This window comes from Plecotus auritus (genome assembly GCF_963455305.1).
Source record: "Plecotus auritus genome assembly, chromosome: 9".
Lineage (NCBI taxonomy): Eukaryota > Metazoa > Chordata > Mammalia > Chiroptera > Vespertilionidae > Plecotus > Plecotus auritus.
In genome coordinates this window covers 110601586-110620380 of record NC_137783.1, presented here as the reverse complement: position 1 = coordinate 110620380, position 18795 = coordinate 110601586, and the positions used below count along the sequence as shown (strand labels likewise).

The 18795-nt window shown below is 42.6% G+C and overlaps 2 protein-coding genes across 3 annotated transcripts in view; one reads left to right on the top strand and one right to left on the bottom strand.

Annotated features, from left to right (window-relative positions):
- The window catches only part of FAM168A (family with sequence similarity 168 member A), a 171841-nt gene that overhangs the window by 97415 nt on the left and 55631 nt on the right, over positions 1-18795 (bottom strand). The gene's annotated exons all lie outside the window — the stretch shown is intronic.
- LOC308233313 (large ribosomal subunit protein eL36-like) lies at positions 14800-15114 on the top strand (the record flags this gene model as incomplete). The annotated part of the gene is given in 3 exon segments (XM_080640231.1): positions 14800-14928; positions 14932-14952; positions 14956-15114. Coding segments are annotated over 3 exon segments (309 nt in total).

The following is an 18795-nucleotide window of genomic DNA, read 5'->3' as shown; positions in this document are numbered from 1 at the left end:
TTTTTTCCCCCCACAGCTCCCCTACATCCAGCTCCCAAACCACCCCATGCCCTTACCCCACCCCACTGTCCTCATCCATAGGTGTACAATTTTTGTCCAGTCTCTTCCCGCACCCACCACACCCCTTTCCCCGAGTATTGTCAGTCCACTCCTTTCTATGCCCCTGATTCTATTATATTCACCAGTTTATTCTGTTCATCAGATTTTTTATTCACTAGATTTTTAGATTCACTTGTTGATAGATATGTATTTGTTGTTCATAATTTTTATCTTTACTTTTTTCTTCTTCCTCTTCTTAAAGAATACCTTTCAGCATTTTACATAATACTGGTTTGGTGGTGATGAACTCCTTTAGCTTTTTCTTATCTGTGAAGCTCTTTATCTGCCCTTCAATTCTGAATGATAGCTTTGCTGGGTAGAGTAATCTTGGTTGTAGGTTCTTGCTATTCATCACTTTGAATATTCCTTGCCACTCCCGTCTGGCCTGCATAGTTTCTGTTGAGAAATCAGCTGACAGTCGTATGGGTGCTCCCTTGTAACTAACTGTTTTTCTCTTGCTGCTTTTAATATTCTCTCTTTGTCTTTTGCTCTTGGCATTTTAATTATGATGTGTCTTGGTGTGGTCCTCTTTGGATTCCTTTTGTTTGGGGTTCTGTGCGCTTCCTGGACTTGTAAGTCTATTTCTTTCACCAGGTGGGGGAAGTTTTCAGTCATTATTTCTTCAAATAGATTTTCAGTATCTTGCTCTCTCTCTTCTTCTGGCACCCCCATAATTCGGATGTTGGTACACTTGAAGTTGTCCCAGAGGCTCCTTACACTATCTTCATATTTTTGGATTCTTTTTTCTTTTTGCTTTTCTGGTTGGGTGTTTTTTGCTTCTTTGTATTTCAAATCTTTGACTTGATTCTTGCGATCCTCTAGTCCAGGGGTCCTCAAACTTTTTAAACAGGGGGCCAGTTCACTGTCCCTCAGACCGTTGGAGAGTCAGACTATAGTTTAAAAAAAAAAAAACTGAACAAATTCCTATGCGCACTGTGGGCCCAGGACGAGTCGGCTGCTAAGCAGGACAGGCAGCGGCACCCAGCGGGCCGGATAAATGTCCTTGGCGGGCCGTAGTTTGAGGACACCTGCTCTAGTCTGCTGTTGGATCTCTGTATATTATTTTTTATTTCAGTCAGTGTATGCTTAATTTCTAGTTGGTCCTTTTTCATATCCTCGAGGGTCTCGCTAAATTTATTGGCCTTTTCTAGAAAATTCTTGAAAAACCTTATAACCATGGTTTTGAACTCTATATCCAGTCGTTCGCTTTCCTCCATTTCTTTCATTTGTGACCTGTTTCTTTGTCTCCGCATTTTGGCTGCTTCCCTGAGTTGATAAAGTGGCTTTGTGTGCTAGGTGTCCTATAGGGCCCAGTGGCTCAGCCTCCCCAGTTACCTGAGGTGGACACACTTGGTCACCCCTTTGTGGGCTGTGTGCACAGTCTTGTTGTAGTTAAGCCTTGATTGTTGTTGGTATCACTGGGGGGAACTGACCTCCAGGCTAATTGGCTGTGAGGATCAGCTGTGTCTACTATGGGAGAACTTCTGTTCTGGAGACACCCTTATGAGACAAGACTTGCTTCCGTGGGGCTTTGGTGCTCACTGAGTCTGTCCCCTGAGTGTGTCCCTTATGGATCTGAGGAGCTGTAATCTGGATGGTCCCACTCTGATCCCTGGGTAAACTGGCTCTTGGATCTCCAAGGAGGTGCTAATTTAGCCTCTGCCTGAGGCCACCCAGCAGGAGCTACAGAGAGATCTGCAGATTTCTCTTCTTTGTTTGGGTTTTGGAGGTGCCCAGATGAGGCCCAGCTGTGAAGCAATGCAAGCTGCTGCGGAGCCTTGGGCCTTCTTTTGGATGTTCTGGGTCTCTCTGACTCAGCTGTAGGTAAGTTTAAAATTCAAAGGACCAGGCCATTCATATGCAAAAGCCTCTGCACTCAGCTTGGATGAGGCGGAGTCTCATGGCGGAGCAAACAGCTATGGTTTCGTGGGGCGGGATCACAGGGCGGGGCAAACAGCCATGGCTTCCTGTCAGCCCTGCCCTAAGAGGCCCCTGGTTCTCAGTGTCCCGCCGCAATCGCTGCAAGCACCTCTGAGGGAAAGCCGCCTTCGAATTTTGCCTGCTGCCAGACAGTCCAGTTTCTCCCCATATGAGTCTGGGTCCCCAGAGTCTCGCCCGGAACTGGAGTTCAGAGCAGTCAGGAACTTTTGTCTACCTCCGGATTGAGAAAGCCCGCCGCGTACTCAGTTGCCAGCCCTCTCCACGCGTGCGCCTCCATACCTCTGCCTTCCACAGCTCCTGTAACTCTCAGTGTGCTTTTCTCTTTCCTTCTAGTTGTAGAATTTCCACTCAGCCAGACTTCCTGTGGTTCTAGATCAGGGGTGGGCAAACTTTTTGACTCGAGGGCCACAATGGGTTCTGAAACTGGACCAGAGGGCCGGAACAAAAGCATGGATGGAATGTTTGTGTGAACTAATATAAATTCAAAGTAAAGGAGCGGCAGGGAGAGCAAGAGAACCGGATAGAACAGCCAGATCCGGCCCGCGGGCCGTAGTTTGCCCAAGGCTGTTCTAGATGATGTCCGTTTTGTCTTTTAGTTGTATTTTTGAAATTGTTGTGCAAGGCAGCAGTTTAGGTGTTTACCTATGCCACCATCTTGGTTTCTCTAGTATTAACATTTTTAAATAGTTAGGAACTACCCAGGGTGTTTTTTTTATTTGTTTGTTTGTTTGTTTTTGTTTAAATATGTCTTTATTAATTTCAGAGAGAGGAAGGGAGAGGAAAGAGAGATGGAAACATCAATGATGAGAAAGAATCACAGATCAGCTGCCTCCTGATGCCCTCTCCTGGAGATTGAGCCTGCAACCCGGGTATATGCCCTGACCAGGAATTGAACAGTGACCTCCTGGTTCATAAGTCGACGCTCAACCACTGAGCCACACCAGCCGGGCCTCAGGGTGTTCTTTTTAAGCACTGATTCAAAAGATGCACATAAAAGTTTCCTATCTCACAGCAAACAGCAATTTGCCTCCAAGATACAATGTTTCCCTTTTGCATAAATTTATGTTACTCAAATTGGTTTTTTTTCCCTCTTCTTAAGCTAATACAACTCTTAAGAGTTATGTTTTTAGTGCATACTAACAACACGTTTTACTTAGTAGCCTATTCATGGTCCTTGTTGGCCAGTGTAGATTCTGCTTAATGTAACTTCTTTTTTTGCTTAAGCATTTGCATGATTGTCAGTGCTTTGAAGTCAAGTTTTGAAATGCACAAGTTGTAAATACAGAAGAAATAGCAACTTACCAAACCTCACTTAACAAGGACCCCTGAAATTTTTCCTAAGATTGTATGTAGATTTCAGTTCTGTGTTTCCTGTAAGGTAATCCAAACATTACTAACACTGTTTGCATTTTTGTATGTATTTATTACTTTATGTAATGAAACTTATTTTCATTAACAACAAAATAAAAATATCTGCTGTGAATGGATCTACCTATGTACGGCCTGAGTATCCTAATGAAGGCATTAAAATAAAATAGCCAATGTGTCATAAACAAAAGCATTAAGAGACCTCATTCTGTCTACTAAGCACTTAGGCTACAACATGTAGTTAGAGTTTTGAATATACAAAATTCTAGATGAACCTAGAGGAGGGAAGTGTCTCACCCCATGACACCTCACCTATAGAAGCCAGGGAGGGCTTTACAGAAAACATGGTACTTAAGAGTTTTAAAGAAAAGAGAAGTTTGTCAAGTAAAACAGAGGAATAGGAAAGAGGTAAGTACAGCATAGCAGAAAGGCTACCATGGGCCAGAACATACATTAGGGTGGAGGGGGTGAGAAGCTACAAATAATGCCGTGTCAGTGAAGCTCAGGCAAGAACAGTGGGAGATGAGGCTGAAAGGGTAGGCAGAAATCAGATCAAGGAAGACCTTATATGTCACAGAAGAAATATGGATTCTAACCTGAAGGCAACTGGGAGCCAATGAAGAGATTTAACAAATTAAGATGATCAGATTTGAATCTTGGAAAAGATCATTCTGCTGATGACCTAACAGATTTGAGAGGAAGAAGGCTGGTGGCTATAACCTTCAAGCAATGTACTAACTGTTCCTTAAAGGCAGTTCTCATGCTTACAAACCCCAGGTTCTGCTTTCAGTTAACTGTGAAACAGACTATTCTATCTCTAAGAGACCAGTAGCCAGAAACACTGTAATGGTCCCCCTGAGGAAACCAGTATTCCAAGGCCGCCACCACCAGGTTCTTTTTTTTTTCCCCCCTCCTCAGGTCTTCTTTAAAAGAACAAAGATTGTGTTATGTTACCTAGTCAGAGTATATCTCTCAGCCTGGTTTCAAGGAAGACATGCATCCATCCCAAGCCCTCTCACCCTCCTAATTCCCAATGACAGTGGCAAATTCCAACCACTCTCAGAGTTAATCTCACACACACAAACACACACACATACTCACTTGTATACATATCTGATTTCCACATGTATACTGTACTCCTTAAGGAAATAGAAGATGGAAAGGAATATTTAATGAGCACCACCTGATGCTGGATTCTTCCCCACATAGTTTTTCATTTAATCTTCACCGCATGGTAGACATTTATATTCATATTTTTAAAGATAAAGAAACTATGGCTCAAAGAGATTAAATGATTTACTCAAGATCACAAAGCCAGTATAAGGCAAAGTTGAGACTTCAAGCCACATGTCTATGGGTTTACCAATGCTTTTCCACTACTCCATACTATGTTTCCCTTATTTTATTCATTTCTGAATGTTCACTTAACTCAGTCTGTTGAACTGCACTATATGAAATCACTCACTGAACAGAACAACAACCTGGGAAAACAAAGTGAAAATGGAAAACTTGGACAATAGATGCAGGCACACACACAAAAAAGCAGTAGCAGCAGCAGCATTCCCAACAAGCTCTTTGGAGCCCTAGCTGATATTGGCAAGGACAGAAATAGCCAAAACCCATGTTGACAGAACTCCATTCCAAAATCATATCTCCTCCTCAGCCAGTCCCAGCAGAGTTCCTGGTAAATAAAATACTGCATAGTCAGGCACACATCACAAATGAATTCCATTAAGCAGATGCAATCTCTCTCCCTGAGGCCTTCCCACTCTTATAAAACCACCAGGAACTGAAGAAAGCTTTTATTCTCCATCTGAACAACTGCCTGCAAGCCCTTGGTGGTCAAGGAAAATTGGATTTGAGAAGCAGATGGCTTATCCAAGAGCCTAAAACCTAAGGTGAAAAGGAAGCAATTTACTAAAACCAAATATTCCAAAAGAGAAACCACGCTTCTCTGAAGTAACAGAGTGCCGTCATAGTTATGATCTCCCCTCCAAACAGAATCCTCAACTCACCTTGTAGGCTGGGGCAGAAGCCAAGAGTCATAGACTAACTCTAGCTACATTGGTCCATAGACTCATACTAGGTATCACCACAGGTTCATACTAGACTCTAACACTCTAGGTTTTTCTAAAAGTAAGCATCACTTGTTTGCACCAACTGTGTTTGGTTATGGAGATTTGACTATGGAAAGATTTTGTCATGGAAGAAAAGTACTATTATACCAAATAGACCCTCAATATAATAAGAAGAGAAAGAAACATAAATGGTAAATAAGATAATTTAAGCAAATTGAGCTGGCACAAGATAGATGCTTAATCAGTGTTTGCTCAACTGAACTGAAGAAGAGATGAACATTTATTTAGTTCTTTCTTATTATCAAAAATGACCTAAGCAGCTTTCATATAATTTATCTCATTTAATCCTCAAAACAATTCAGAACAAGTGTTAATTATCTTCATTTTACATATAAGAAAAATTAAAAAATAAAAAACACTTGTGTTTCACTGCACAACAAAATATGTGGAGGTAAGCACTGAACCAGGAATTGGAATACTACCCGAGTTCTAGTCTTAGCTGTGCCAAACTATGCAGCTTAAAGTCCCTTCCCTTCTCTGGATAGTAATTTTCTCACCTAACTCAGCAGTGGTACATTTAACTTAAAAGATGAGTTACATTATCTCGCAATTCCAGAAATACAGGGTATACAATCAAGACTCTACTGGACAAGAAATTCTCCCTTATTGCCCAGTGTTCACTCTGCTCTCCCTCTGGCTATATTTTTAGGACTAACAACTTACCTCCACCTGTCCATAAGCCATTTCTAGGCCAGAAGCATCCCTTCTGGTGCAGCTCGCCACCTGTGCTGGATGTCTCATTAAGTGTAAAGCTGATACTGTACTTAGCTGGAAGCCTGGTGCACAAATGTTACCTGGAGATGAATAAATCATTCCAGTTGTGTTGGGTTGCAATTGTAAGGGCAGCAGCTGTGGGCCTGAAAACAGATGGTCTTATAAGGATGGAGGACTTGGCGCCTATCTGATTTTCCTAAGGCAAGCAGGTTTGGGTCAGCAGGAAGCCTGGCTGGTTAAGTGCCTGAGTACAGCTAGTATCTAGTGATGAGAAAACATGACAGAAATGCACATGCCGTTTCTTTTTATAATAAATGAATATATCGAAGACTGCAATTACCAGAATCTCAAGCCTTTATTTTTGTACCTACTCATCAACTTCTAAATTATTTTCTTTTCAGTCCAACATTGCTTTCCTTGATTTCAATACAAAGGTGAGCTCAGGGAGAGTGTTTAAACACAGCCTGGGCACAAAAACAAAGTTAACATCTGCTGACTAAAACAAATTGGAAAACATGAACTTCCTGGATGACAGTGTAATAAGTGCCTAGGACACAGTCGATGATAACAGCAGGTGTGCAGTAAACATATAAGGTGTCCCAAAAAATGTATACACACTTTAACAGCTGATAATTTTCACTCCTTTTCAGGTTAAATTGATTTGAAATAATGGGTGAAATCAGACTAAGCTTTGAACAAAAAAAATTTATCCTACAGTGCCAACAGACCCTCTTTTTTATGGGAATACACAAAAGATAAAGTTTACGGCACAAAACCAGCAACAGCCGACAAACTGAGGGCACACAAATACCGAATGGAATGATTCTTCTGTTTGCAATTCCATTGCTTCACGTTATCAGCAGTGCCTGGACCAGAACTGTCATCAGTTTGAAAGCAGGCATTGACCAAAAAAATGTATTCATTTCTGTAGATTCTTTTACATTTTGAAAATGAACTACCCTATATAATAAAAGAGCCAATATGCTAATTAGACCGGACAGCCGAACGTCCTTCCGGACGACATTTCGACATTTAGGATGAAGCCCGGGCTGCGAGGGCAGAGGCAAGATCGACCTTCCTGAATGACCAGTGGGCAGGGGGGCGGGGCCAGCGAGTCTGTGCCACCAGGCCAGCCATGGCGGTCCCAGTGCCCCTACTTCCACAGAGGCAGCGGGAAAGGCTGCAGCGCAGGCCTGGTTCTGGTGCCCCGCCCCCCCCACCTTCGCAGAGGTGAAACAGGGCACAACCATGGTGCCTCAACCTCCCACAGCTGGCCCAGCCCCCAATTGGCCGCGCCCCCCCCCCCCCCCACAGCCCCAAACAGTGGGCGGGGGCTGGGCCAGTGCTAAGGAGCAGCAAGAGCCAGCTTCTGGTTGAGCAGTGCTCCAACCTCCTGGCGAGCGCAGCAGCAGTGGTGGGAGCCTCTCCCACCTCCATGGCAAGCTGGTAAGGAGCGAGGGATCCTGGACTGCGAGAAGGATGTCTGAGTGCCAGCTTAGGCCTGGGGGGATCAGGCCTAAGCCAGCAGGCAGACATCCCCCGAAGGGTCCTGGACTACGAGAGGGCACAGGCCAGGCTGAGGGACCCCTCCACCCACCCAGTGCATGAATTTCGTGCACCGGGCCTCTAGTATGTTGATAAATACTGACTTTATAATCTTTCAAAGTGCATATACATTTTTTGGGATATCCTGTATGTTTAAAGTAATGTGTCAGGCAACATTCTAGGTGTTTTATAAACATTCTCATTTAATTGTCAAGATAGCCTTTATTATCTCTACCTTATAGATAAGGAAATTAAAACTCAGAAAAACCAGATACTCTGCTCAGAGTCACACAGCAAATTAAGTCAAGGAGTCAGAACTGACCTCCTCCCCCCGCACCCCCGACTAAATGACTCCAAAACTCTATATATTTTGCTTGACAGCCTCCTATCCTTCTTGATGCTCCTCAAACACATCTAACTCGTTCCTCCTTCTGAAATTTTCTGTTTGTTTCCTCTATCACATATCACATGCTTTTTTATTTTAGATCATTCAAGTCTCTGCTCAAATGCCATCTCTTCAGCAAGGCTTTTCTTTTTCTTTTCTTTTTTGTATAATTTGTTTAAAATCCTTCTTCTTTAAAATATATTTTTATTGATTTCAGAGAGGAAGGGAGAGGGAGAGAGATAGAAACATCAATGATGAGAGAGAATAACTGACTGACTGCCTCCTGCACACCCTACACTAGGGACAGAGCCCACAACCTGGACATGTGCCCTGACCAGAAATCAAACTATGACCTCCTGGTTCACAGGTTGATACTCAACCCCCGAGCCACGCATGCCAGGCCACAGAGACTTTTCTTGATCATTCCCCAACATATCCTATCCCTTTACCTTGCTTTATTTTTTATTATTACACTAACATTATATTATTTATTAATTTTTTTGTTTACTGTCCGTCAATGAATGATCTATGAGGACAGGAACTTTGTCTTGGTCACAACTGTATTCCCAGCAATTAGAACAGTGAATAGTACACTGCAGGTACTCAACACATGTTCAATGAATGAAGAAATAAATGAATTATATGTGATCACAATCTCAGAGTTCTAGAATATTAATGTAACAAGTAAGTGCTACATAGCATAAAGAGCACGGGCTTTGAGATCAGGCAGATCTAGATTCAAGTCTCTGTACAACTTGGACAAGTCTCTAAACTGTATGACTGTACAACTTGGACAAGTCTCTAAACTGCTTTAATCTTCCATCTGTAACACGGGTATAAAAATATAAATCAGATAGATTTGGAAAGATTAAATGTCATAAACACATGGAAATGCTTTGTGCAAACTATAAAGTGTTATATAGATAAATATGTTTATTATGATGACGGGGAAATGTTTAGAACAATCTTAACACTTTACCTGGATGGGACATAAGCACATTACAGATCACACGAAGGTCCAAAAAGATGGGACATAAGCACATTACAGATCACACGAAGGTCCAAAAGTGAAAAGTGAGCTGTCCAATGTCCCAGTCTGGCTACTCCTTTGAATTTCTCATTTCCCAATGTCAGCATGTCCAGGGCTCCATTGTTAATCTCTCTGCTCTATCTACACACATTTCTTAGGTGATCACATCTACTCCATGGCTTTACATCTATTAATGACTCCCAGATATATATCTCCAACCTGGACTTCTCTAAATTCCAGATTTGTATATCCACCTGCCTACCGGGCATCTCCTTGGTTGGTTATCTATCAGCCATCTTAAATGGCTAACCCCTCACTACAAACTTGTTCCTTCCAATCTTTCCCATCTCAATATATGACAACTCCACTCTTATAGTTGCTCAGGCAAAAACCTTCCATTTACCACTTTCTTATTCTCATAATCCTCATCTGATCTATCAGCTAATTCTGTCAGCTCTACTTTCAAAACATATCCTGATTCCAACAACTTCTTACTACCTCTATTCTATCACACTGGCTCAAGCTTTATCTCATTCCCTAACTCACTTTTGTTGTTGATGTTAATGCTCACTGGAGTATATATTTTTTTCCATTGATTTTTAGAGAATGTGTGTGTGGGGGGGGGGGCGGGGGAGGGCAGAGAGAGAAACATCGATGTGAGAAAGACACATGGATTGGTTGCCTCCTGTACATGCCCTGACCAGGGATCCAGCCTGCAACCAAGGTATGTGCCCTTGACCAGAATCAAACCTTTTCGTTCAAGGGCCAATGCTCCAACCACTGAGCCAAACTAGCTAGGGCTCATTCCCTAACTCTTTTAACAGCTTCCTATTTTATTCCCTGCTTCTGCCCTTGTCATCTATTTATCCTATGCTCCTCTCTTCTCAGAAGCCAAAACAATCCTTTTAAATTCAGTTCAGATCATGTCCTTCCACGCTGTTCAAAATCTTGCAATGGCTTCTCATCTCACTCAAAATAAAAATACAAGGAGAAACCAAGATGGCAGCATAGGTAAGCACCTAAACTGCTGCCTCGCACAACAATTTCAAAACTTCAACTAAAAGCCAGAATGGACACTATCCAGAACCACAGGAAAGCTGGATGAGTGAAAATTCTACAACTAGAAGGAAAGAGAAAAGCTCACAGAGAATTGGAGGTACGGCAAAGGGTCTTTGTGCGCGCAGAGAGGAAGGGCGGCTAAGAGCCTGGCTTTCTCTGGCGGAAGGGGGAAGGAAGCCCCCGACAGCACTGAACCTCAGTTCTGACTGCACTGAACCCCAGTTCCGGGCGAGCCTCTGGGGACCCACGCTCTTACGGAGGGAGTCTGGACTCTCGGGCGGAGACTCGGGAGCCGGGGAAGGCAGAGGTCTGAAGGAGCACGCGTGCCAGTGCGCACAAAGGCTGCGGAGGTTGCCACATGCTTTCCCTAGTGGAAGGGAGTCGGAGGCTCCTGACTGCACTGGGCCCCAGTTCTGACTGCACTGAACCCCGGTTCCAGGTGAGCCCCCGGGGACCCACGCTCTTGTGGGGGGAGTCTGGACTCTCGGGCGGAGACTCAGGAGCCGGGGAAGGCAGAGGTCTGAAGACGCGCGCGTGCCAGTGCGCACAAAGGCAGCGGAGGTTGCCACAGGCTTTCCCTAGTGGAAGGGAGTCAGAGGCTCCTGACTGCACTGAGCTCCAGTTCTGACTGCACTGAACCCCAGTTCCAGGCGAGCCCCTGGGGACCCACGCTCTTGTGGGGGGAGTCTGGACTCTCGGGCGGAGACTCGGGAGCTGGGGAAGGCAGAAGTCTACGAGTGCGCGCAAGGGCAAGGCTAACGGGAAGCCAAGACTGTCTGCTCCGCCCTGAGACTCCACCCCATCCAAGCTGAGCACAGAGGCTATTGCAATTTGGCAAGTCTAATACTATAAGGCTGTCTCCAGCACCGAACTTCTCCCAGCATAGACACAGCTGATCCTTACAGCCAACTGGCCTGGAGGTCAATTCCTCCTAGTGATACCAACAACAATCAAGACTTCATTACAACAAGGCTGTACACACAGTCCGAAAGGGGTGCACCAAGAGTGTCCACCTCAGGTTAACTGGGGAGGCCGACCCACTGGGCCATATAGGAAACCTAGCACACAAATCTACCCTACCAACTCAGGGAAGCAGTGAAAATGCAGCGTCAAAGAAACAGATCACAAACAAAAGAAATGGAGGAAAACGAACGACTGGATATAGAATTCAAAACCATGGTTATAAGGCTTTTCAAGAATATCCTAGAAAAGGCCGATAAATATAACGAGACCCTCGAAGATATGAAAAAGGACCAACTAGAAATTAAACATACACTGACTGAAATAAAAAATATTATACAGAGACCCAAAAACAGACTAGAGGAACACAAGAATCAAGTCAAAGAATTGAAATACAAAGAAGCAAAAAACACTCACCGAAAAAGCAAAAAGCAAAAAAAAAAAAAATCCAAAAAGTTGAAGATAGTGTAAGAAGACTCTGGGACAACTTCAAGCGTACCAACATCAGAATTATGGGGGTGCCAGAAGAAGAGAGAGAGCAAGATACTGAAAACCTATTTGAAGAAATAATGACCGAAAACTTCCCCCACCTGGTGAAAGAAATAGACTTACAAGTCCAGGAAGCGCACAGAACCCCAAACAAAAGGAATCCAAAGAGGACCACACCAAGACACATCATAATTAAAATGCCAAGACCAAAAGACAAAGAGAGAATATTAAAAGCAGCAAGAGAAAAACAGTTAATTACCTACAAGGGAGCACCCATACGACTGTCAGCTGATTTCTCAACAGAAACTATGCAGGCCAGATGGGAGTGGCAAGGAATATTCAAAGTGATGAATAGCAAGAACCTACAACCAAGATTACTCTACCCAGCAAAGCTAACATTCAGAATTGAAGGGCAGATAAAGAGCTTCACAGATAAGAAAAAGCTAAAGGAGTTCATCACCACCAAACCAGTATTATATGAAATGCTGAAAGGTATTCTTTAAGAAGAGGAAGAAGAAAAAAGTAAAGATAAAAATTATGAACAACAAATACATATCTATCAACAAGTGAACCTAAAAATCAAGTGAATTAAAAACCTGAGGAACAGAATAATCTGGTGAATATAATAGAATCAGGGGCATAGAAAGGGGGTGGACTGATAATTCTCAGGGGAAAGGGGTATGGGGGGTTCAGGAAGAGACTGGACAAAAATCATACACCTATGGATGAGGACAGTGGGGGGGAGGTAAGGGCAGAAGGTGGGGTGGGAACCGGGTGGAGGGGAGCTATGGGGGGAAAAAGGAGAAACAATTGTAATAATCTGAACAATAAAGATTTATTTAAAAAAAATAAAAATAAAAAAAAGAATAAAAATACAAGATCATTACCATAGCCTACCCTGTATTACCATGTATCCTGGCTTCCTTCTACATGTCTGATCTTACCACCTAACATTGTCCTCTTTGCTCATTATACTTCATCCACACTGCAGTAAAATTAAATTTTAACACCAACACTCATGTTGTTTGGAAACCACTCTGAAGTGGCCATAAGCAAAGTCTAAGAAGAACATGCAAGCTTCAGATTCCTTAATGTGAACAACAGGAACATTCTTTCCCTTATTGCTGTTCACTGATAAACTGAGCACACCCCCACCTCAGGTTTTTAGCACTTCAAGTTCTCTCTGCCTAAAGCATTCTTCTCTCAAATTATCAATATGAGTTGTTCCTTTATTTCATTAAGATCTGTACTCAAATTTCACCTCACCAGATAGTTATAGATTAATCGATCATATCTAAAATAGCCCCTTCCCTTTCTATAACTCCCTTTTCCCATACATTGCCTAATTTTTCATGTCTCTGCCCACTAGAGTACAACTCAAAGCAGGGACTTTAATTTATTCACTGATGTATCCCCAGTGCTAAGACCACATTGTAAGTGCTCTATAATCAATACCAGTAATCGATTCGGCCATTAATTATTCTTTAATTAATATCTTATGTCCTCAATCTGGTCATCCCCTAAACAGATTGAATATTATTTGAAAATCTCCCTTTTCTGGATATCCTCTCTGAGGACTTTCAATTCAATTAGTGGTAGAAGTAACAAAAGGGAGAGAATGATAAGATGAGGTGATATTTTCCTTCCTCTGCCATCCTCTTAAAATCAATTAACAAATCGTTAAGTATTAATAAGCATCTATGGGTGTAAGCACCATCTTATTAAAGGGTATTACATAGCTTAGTAGTAAAAGAAAGATACTTAAGCCGAAACCGGTTTGGCTCAGTGGATAGAGCATCGGCCTGCGGACTGAAGGGTCCTGGGTTCGATTCCGGTCAAGGGCATGTACATTGGTTGCGGGCACATCCCCAGTGGGAGGTGTGCAGGAGGCAGCTGATCGATGTTTGTCTCTCATCGATGTTTCTAGCTCTCTATCCCTCTCCCTTCCTCTCTGTAAAATATCAATAAAATATATTAAAAAAAAAATAAAATATCAGTAAAATATATTTTTTTTTAAAAAGAAAGATACTTAAAAATAGTAAGAAGATGGGACATAAGCACATTAAAAGATGCTCTGCATCATTAGCCACTGGGGAAATGCAAATCAAATCACAATGAGATACCACTCCACATTCACTAGGATGACTAAAATAAAAAAGACAAGTCATACCGGGCTGGTGTGGCTCAGTGGCTGAGTGTCGACCTATGAACCAAGAGGTCACGGTTTGATTCCTGGTCAGGACACATGCCCAGGTTGTGGACTCAGAGGCAACAAATCAATGATTCTCTCTCATCATTGATGTTTCTCTCTCTCTCTCCCTGTCCCTTCCTCTCTGAAATCAATAAAAATATAAATATATATAAAAAGGCAAGTCATGGAGAGGATGTGGAGAAACTGGATTCCTTCATACACCACTTGTGGTAATGCAAAATGATACAGCCATTTTGGAAAACAGTCTGGAGTTCCTCAAAAAGTTAAAGTTACCAATTATCCAGCAATTCCACTCCTCAGAATTCATTTCCTCTACCCAAAAAAGAAAAAAACATATCCACACAAAGACATATAAGAATGTTTACAGCAGCATTACTCATAAGAGCTAAAAACTAGAAGTCACCCAAATGTCTATTAACTGATAAATTAGAAATATGGTCTATCCATACAATGGAATATTTGGCAATTAAAAATTAAGTATTGATACATGCTACAACATTAATGAACCTTGAAAACATTATGCTAAATGAAAGAGACTACATATTATATAACATTTATATGAAATGTCCAGAATAGGCAAAATCTACTGTAGAAAATAGATTAGCAGGGCTGGCAAAGATGGATGAAGTATGGTATGACTGCTAAAGTACTGGTTTCTCTTTGTAATAATAAAAATGTTCACAATTCTGTAAATATACTAAAAGTCTTGACTTGTACACTTTAAATGGATGATGAATTGTATGGTATGTGAATTGGAGCTCAATAAGGCTATTTAAAAAAAAAAAAAACTTTAAAAAGATACTCTGGGGTTCCGCCATGGCAGCCATTGAGAAGCAGCAGCCACTGAGGAGGAGCAGCCATGGCTCTGTGCTGCCCCATGGCCGTCGGCCTCAACAAGGGCCACAAGGTAACCAAGAACCTGAGCAAGCTGAGGTACAGATGCCGCAGGCGCCTCACCAAGCACACCAAGTTTGTGAGAGACATAACCTGAGAGGTGTGTGGCTTTGCCCCCTAAGAGCATTGCGCCATGGAGCTGCTCAAGGTCTCTAAGGACAAGAGGGCCCTGAATTTCATCAAGAAAAGGGTGGGGACACACATCTGCGCCAAGAGGAAGAAAGAGGAGCTGAGCAATGTCCTTGCAGCCATGAGGAAGGCAGCAGCCAAGAAGGACTGAGCCCCACCCCATCCTATCTAATAAAAGAGTAATATGCAGATTGACCATCACTCCAACACACAAGATGGCTACCCCCATGTGGTCAAAGATGACTGCCCCCATGTGGACACAAGATGGCCACCACAAGGTGGCCAGCAGGGGAGGGCAGTTGGGAGGGACCAGGCCTGCAGGGGAGGGCAGTTGTGGGCGATCAGGCCAGCAGGGGAGGGCAGTTAGGGGTGACCAGGCCAGCAGAGGAGGGAAGTTGGGGGCAATCGGGCCTGCAGGGAAGGTCAGTTGGGGAGACCAGGCCTGCAGGGGAAGACAGTTGGTAGGGACCAGGCCTGCAGGGAGGGCAGTTAGGGGTGACCAGGCCTGCAGTGGAGGGCAGTTAGGCATCAATCAGGCTGGCAGGGGAGTGGTTAGGGGGTGATCAGGCTGGCAGGCAGAAGCGGTTAGGGGCAATCAGGAAGGCAGGCAGGTGAGCAGTTGGGAGCAGGCAGTCCTGGATTGTGAGAGGGATGTCTGACTGCCCGTTTAGGCCCGATCCTGGTAGGATCAGGCCTAAACAGGCAGTCGGACATCCCTTGAGGGGTCCCAGATTGGAGAGGGTGCAGGCTGGGCTGAGCGACAACCGCCCCCCCGTGCACGAATTTCGTGCACCGGGCCTCTACTCTGTGTAATAAAACCTGTTCAGAAAAAAAAAGAAAAATGTGTGTGTGTGTGTGTGTGTGTGTGTGTATGTGTGTGTGTGTAATCTGGTATTTATTGAGGTTCCATTTATCAACATTGTTACTATTCACATTCAATTTAATATTTACTCAATGCTAGATAATGCTCACTTTATTTTACTTCATACTCACAATCAAATAGCCTATTTCAGGTAAGAAACATACAGCTCATAGAAATTAAATTATTTAAGATCTATAGTAAATTCCTAGAGCCAGGAGCTGTTTCTGCATTCACTCTCCAAATCCAGGGCTCTTTCTCACCTCTCTCCCCCTTCTTATTAGCAAGCATAATTAAGACCTAACTATAATACTTACTCATAAGAATTATGAATAGCCCTAACCGGTTTGGCTCCGTGGATAGAGCGTCAGCCTGCAGACTCAAAGGTCCCAGGTTCGATTCCGGTCAAGGGCATGTACCTTGGTTGCGGGCACATACCCATTGGGGAGTGTGCAGGAGGCAGCTGATTGATGTTTCTAACTCTCTATCCCTCTCCCTTCCTCTCTGTAAAAAATCAATAAAACATATTTTTTTAAAAAAGAATTATGAATAAACCAATGACTAAGATCATAAAAACACAGATTTATAATCACAGATTAAGAGAATAATTACCAAAACTGTATATCATAAAATCCTATATCCCTGCATTTATTACTTGTCCGCAGTGCTCTGCTACATGAAAAGATGGAGCTAGATCTAATTCCCAAAGTCACCTATGAGGAGGGAGGGAGGAAGAGAAAAAGAAAAAAAAGAAAGGACATAGCATTCCCCAGCAAACCAATTAGAGTCATAAGCACTTCGGACTGGTCTGCAACTGACCTTGGCTATTCTTGAAACAAGACATCTCAACAACACTACTGAAAAGCACTTACTAAAATGCTAGTTGTAACAATGAAGCTTTGGGGGGTGATGGAATTGTTCTATCTCATGACTGTGGTTGCAGTTACACAAATCTATGCATGTGTTAAAATTCGTAGAATTTTATAACACAAAAAGGACAATTCTAGTGTTGTTAACTTATAAGTAAAATTTAAGAAAACCTGTACGTTAAAAAGTTTTTGTGAATTAAAAGACATTATCATCAAGGCAGTAAAATCTCAGACATCTCACGCAGCAGTATTTTTGCCAATACATCTCTTAGAGCAAGAGAAACAAAGGAAAAAATAAACAAATGGGACCACATCAAACTAAAAGCTTCTGACAACAAAAGAAACCACCAACAAAATGAAAAGGGAACCCAATGTATGGGAGAATGTATTTGCCAATGACACATTTGATAAAGGTTTATTTTCCAAAATATACAAAGAACTTATACAACTAAACAGCAGGAAGATAATCTAATTTAAAAATGGGCAAAGGACCTGAATAGACACTTCTCCATAAAGGACATGCAGATGACCAATAGACATATGAAAAAATGCTCAATGCAAATTAAAACAACAATGAGGTACCACCTCACACCTGTCAATAAATCAACAAACAGTAAGTGTTGACAAGGATGTGGAGAAAAGGGAACCTTAGTACACTGCTGGTGGGAATACAGACTGGTACAGCCACTGTGGAAAACAGTATGAAGTTTCCTCAAAAAATTAAAAATGGAACTGCCATTTGACCCAACGAAACACCAATCAGAAAGAATATATGCACCCCTATGTTCACAGCAGCATTATTTACAATGGTTAAGATTTGGAAACAACCCAAGTGCCCATCAGTAGAGGATTGGATAAAAAAAGCTGTGGTACATTTACACAGAGAAATGCTATGCAGCTGTAAAAAAGAAGGAGTTCTTACTCTTTGCCATGGAGATTATTATGCTAAGTGAAATAAGGCAGTTAGAGAAAGACAAATATCATATGATCTCATTTAGATGTGAAATCTAATGAACAAATTAAACTGACAGAACGAAATATGTCCAGTGGCATGGTTACATGGAATAGACTAACAGATCTCAGAGGGGTAAAAGATGGGGGGAAAAGGGAGGAAAAAAGGGGACATCTGTAATACCATCAGCAATAAAAAAAATTTACTTTTTTTTTTTTAAGGCATTATCAACAGATTTAAAAGGCAACCCACACAGCCCTGGCTGGGTGGCTTAGTTGGTTGGAGTGTTGTCCTGTACACCAAAAGGTGGTGGGTTTGCTTCCCAGTCAGGGCACATACCTAGATTGCAGGTTCAATCCCCAGTCAGGACATGTACAGGAGGCAACCAATCGATGTTTCTCTCTCACAACAATGTTTCTCTTTCTCTCTCTCTCTCTCAAAATCAATAAAATAAAACAAAAAATGTATCTTCAGGTGAGGATAAATAAATAAACGGCAACCCACAAGAATGAGAGAAAATATTTGCAAATCATATATTTTTAATATATTTTTATTGATTTCAGGGAGGAAGAGAGAGGGATATCCTATCTAATAAAAGATATCCGAAACCGGTTTGGCTCAGTGGATAGAGCGTCGGCCTGCAGACTGAAAGGTCCCGGGTTCGATTCCGGTCAAGGGCACGTACATTGGTTGCGGGCACATCCCCAGTAGGAGGTGTGCAGGAGGCAGCTGATCGATGTTTCTCTCTCATCGATGTTTCTAGCTCTCTATTCCTCTCCTCTCTCTTCCTCTCTGTAAAAAATTAATAAAATATATTTTAAAAAAAAAAAAGAGTAAATCAAAATTGACCATACTTCTGCTACACCCACAAGCCACGCCCACCAGCCAATCAGGAGCGAGTATGCAAATTAACCCACCCAAGATGGCTGCAGCCACGGAGAGAGCAGGAGGCTTGGGTTTCCCCGGCAATGGAGGAAGCCAAGCTTTCCACCTGCCCTGGCCAGCCCAGACCTCTGCTCAAAGTTTCAATTATAGAAGATAAATAAATCCCAACAAAAATGGCTGTGGCCACGGAGCAAGCAGGAGGCCTGGCTCTGCTCAAGGCTACAAAGTTTCAATTATAGAAGATAAATAAATCCCAGATACCAGGGC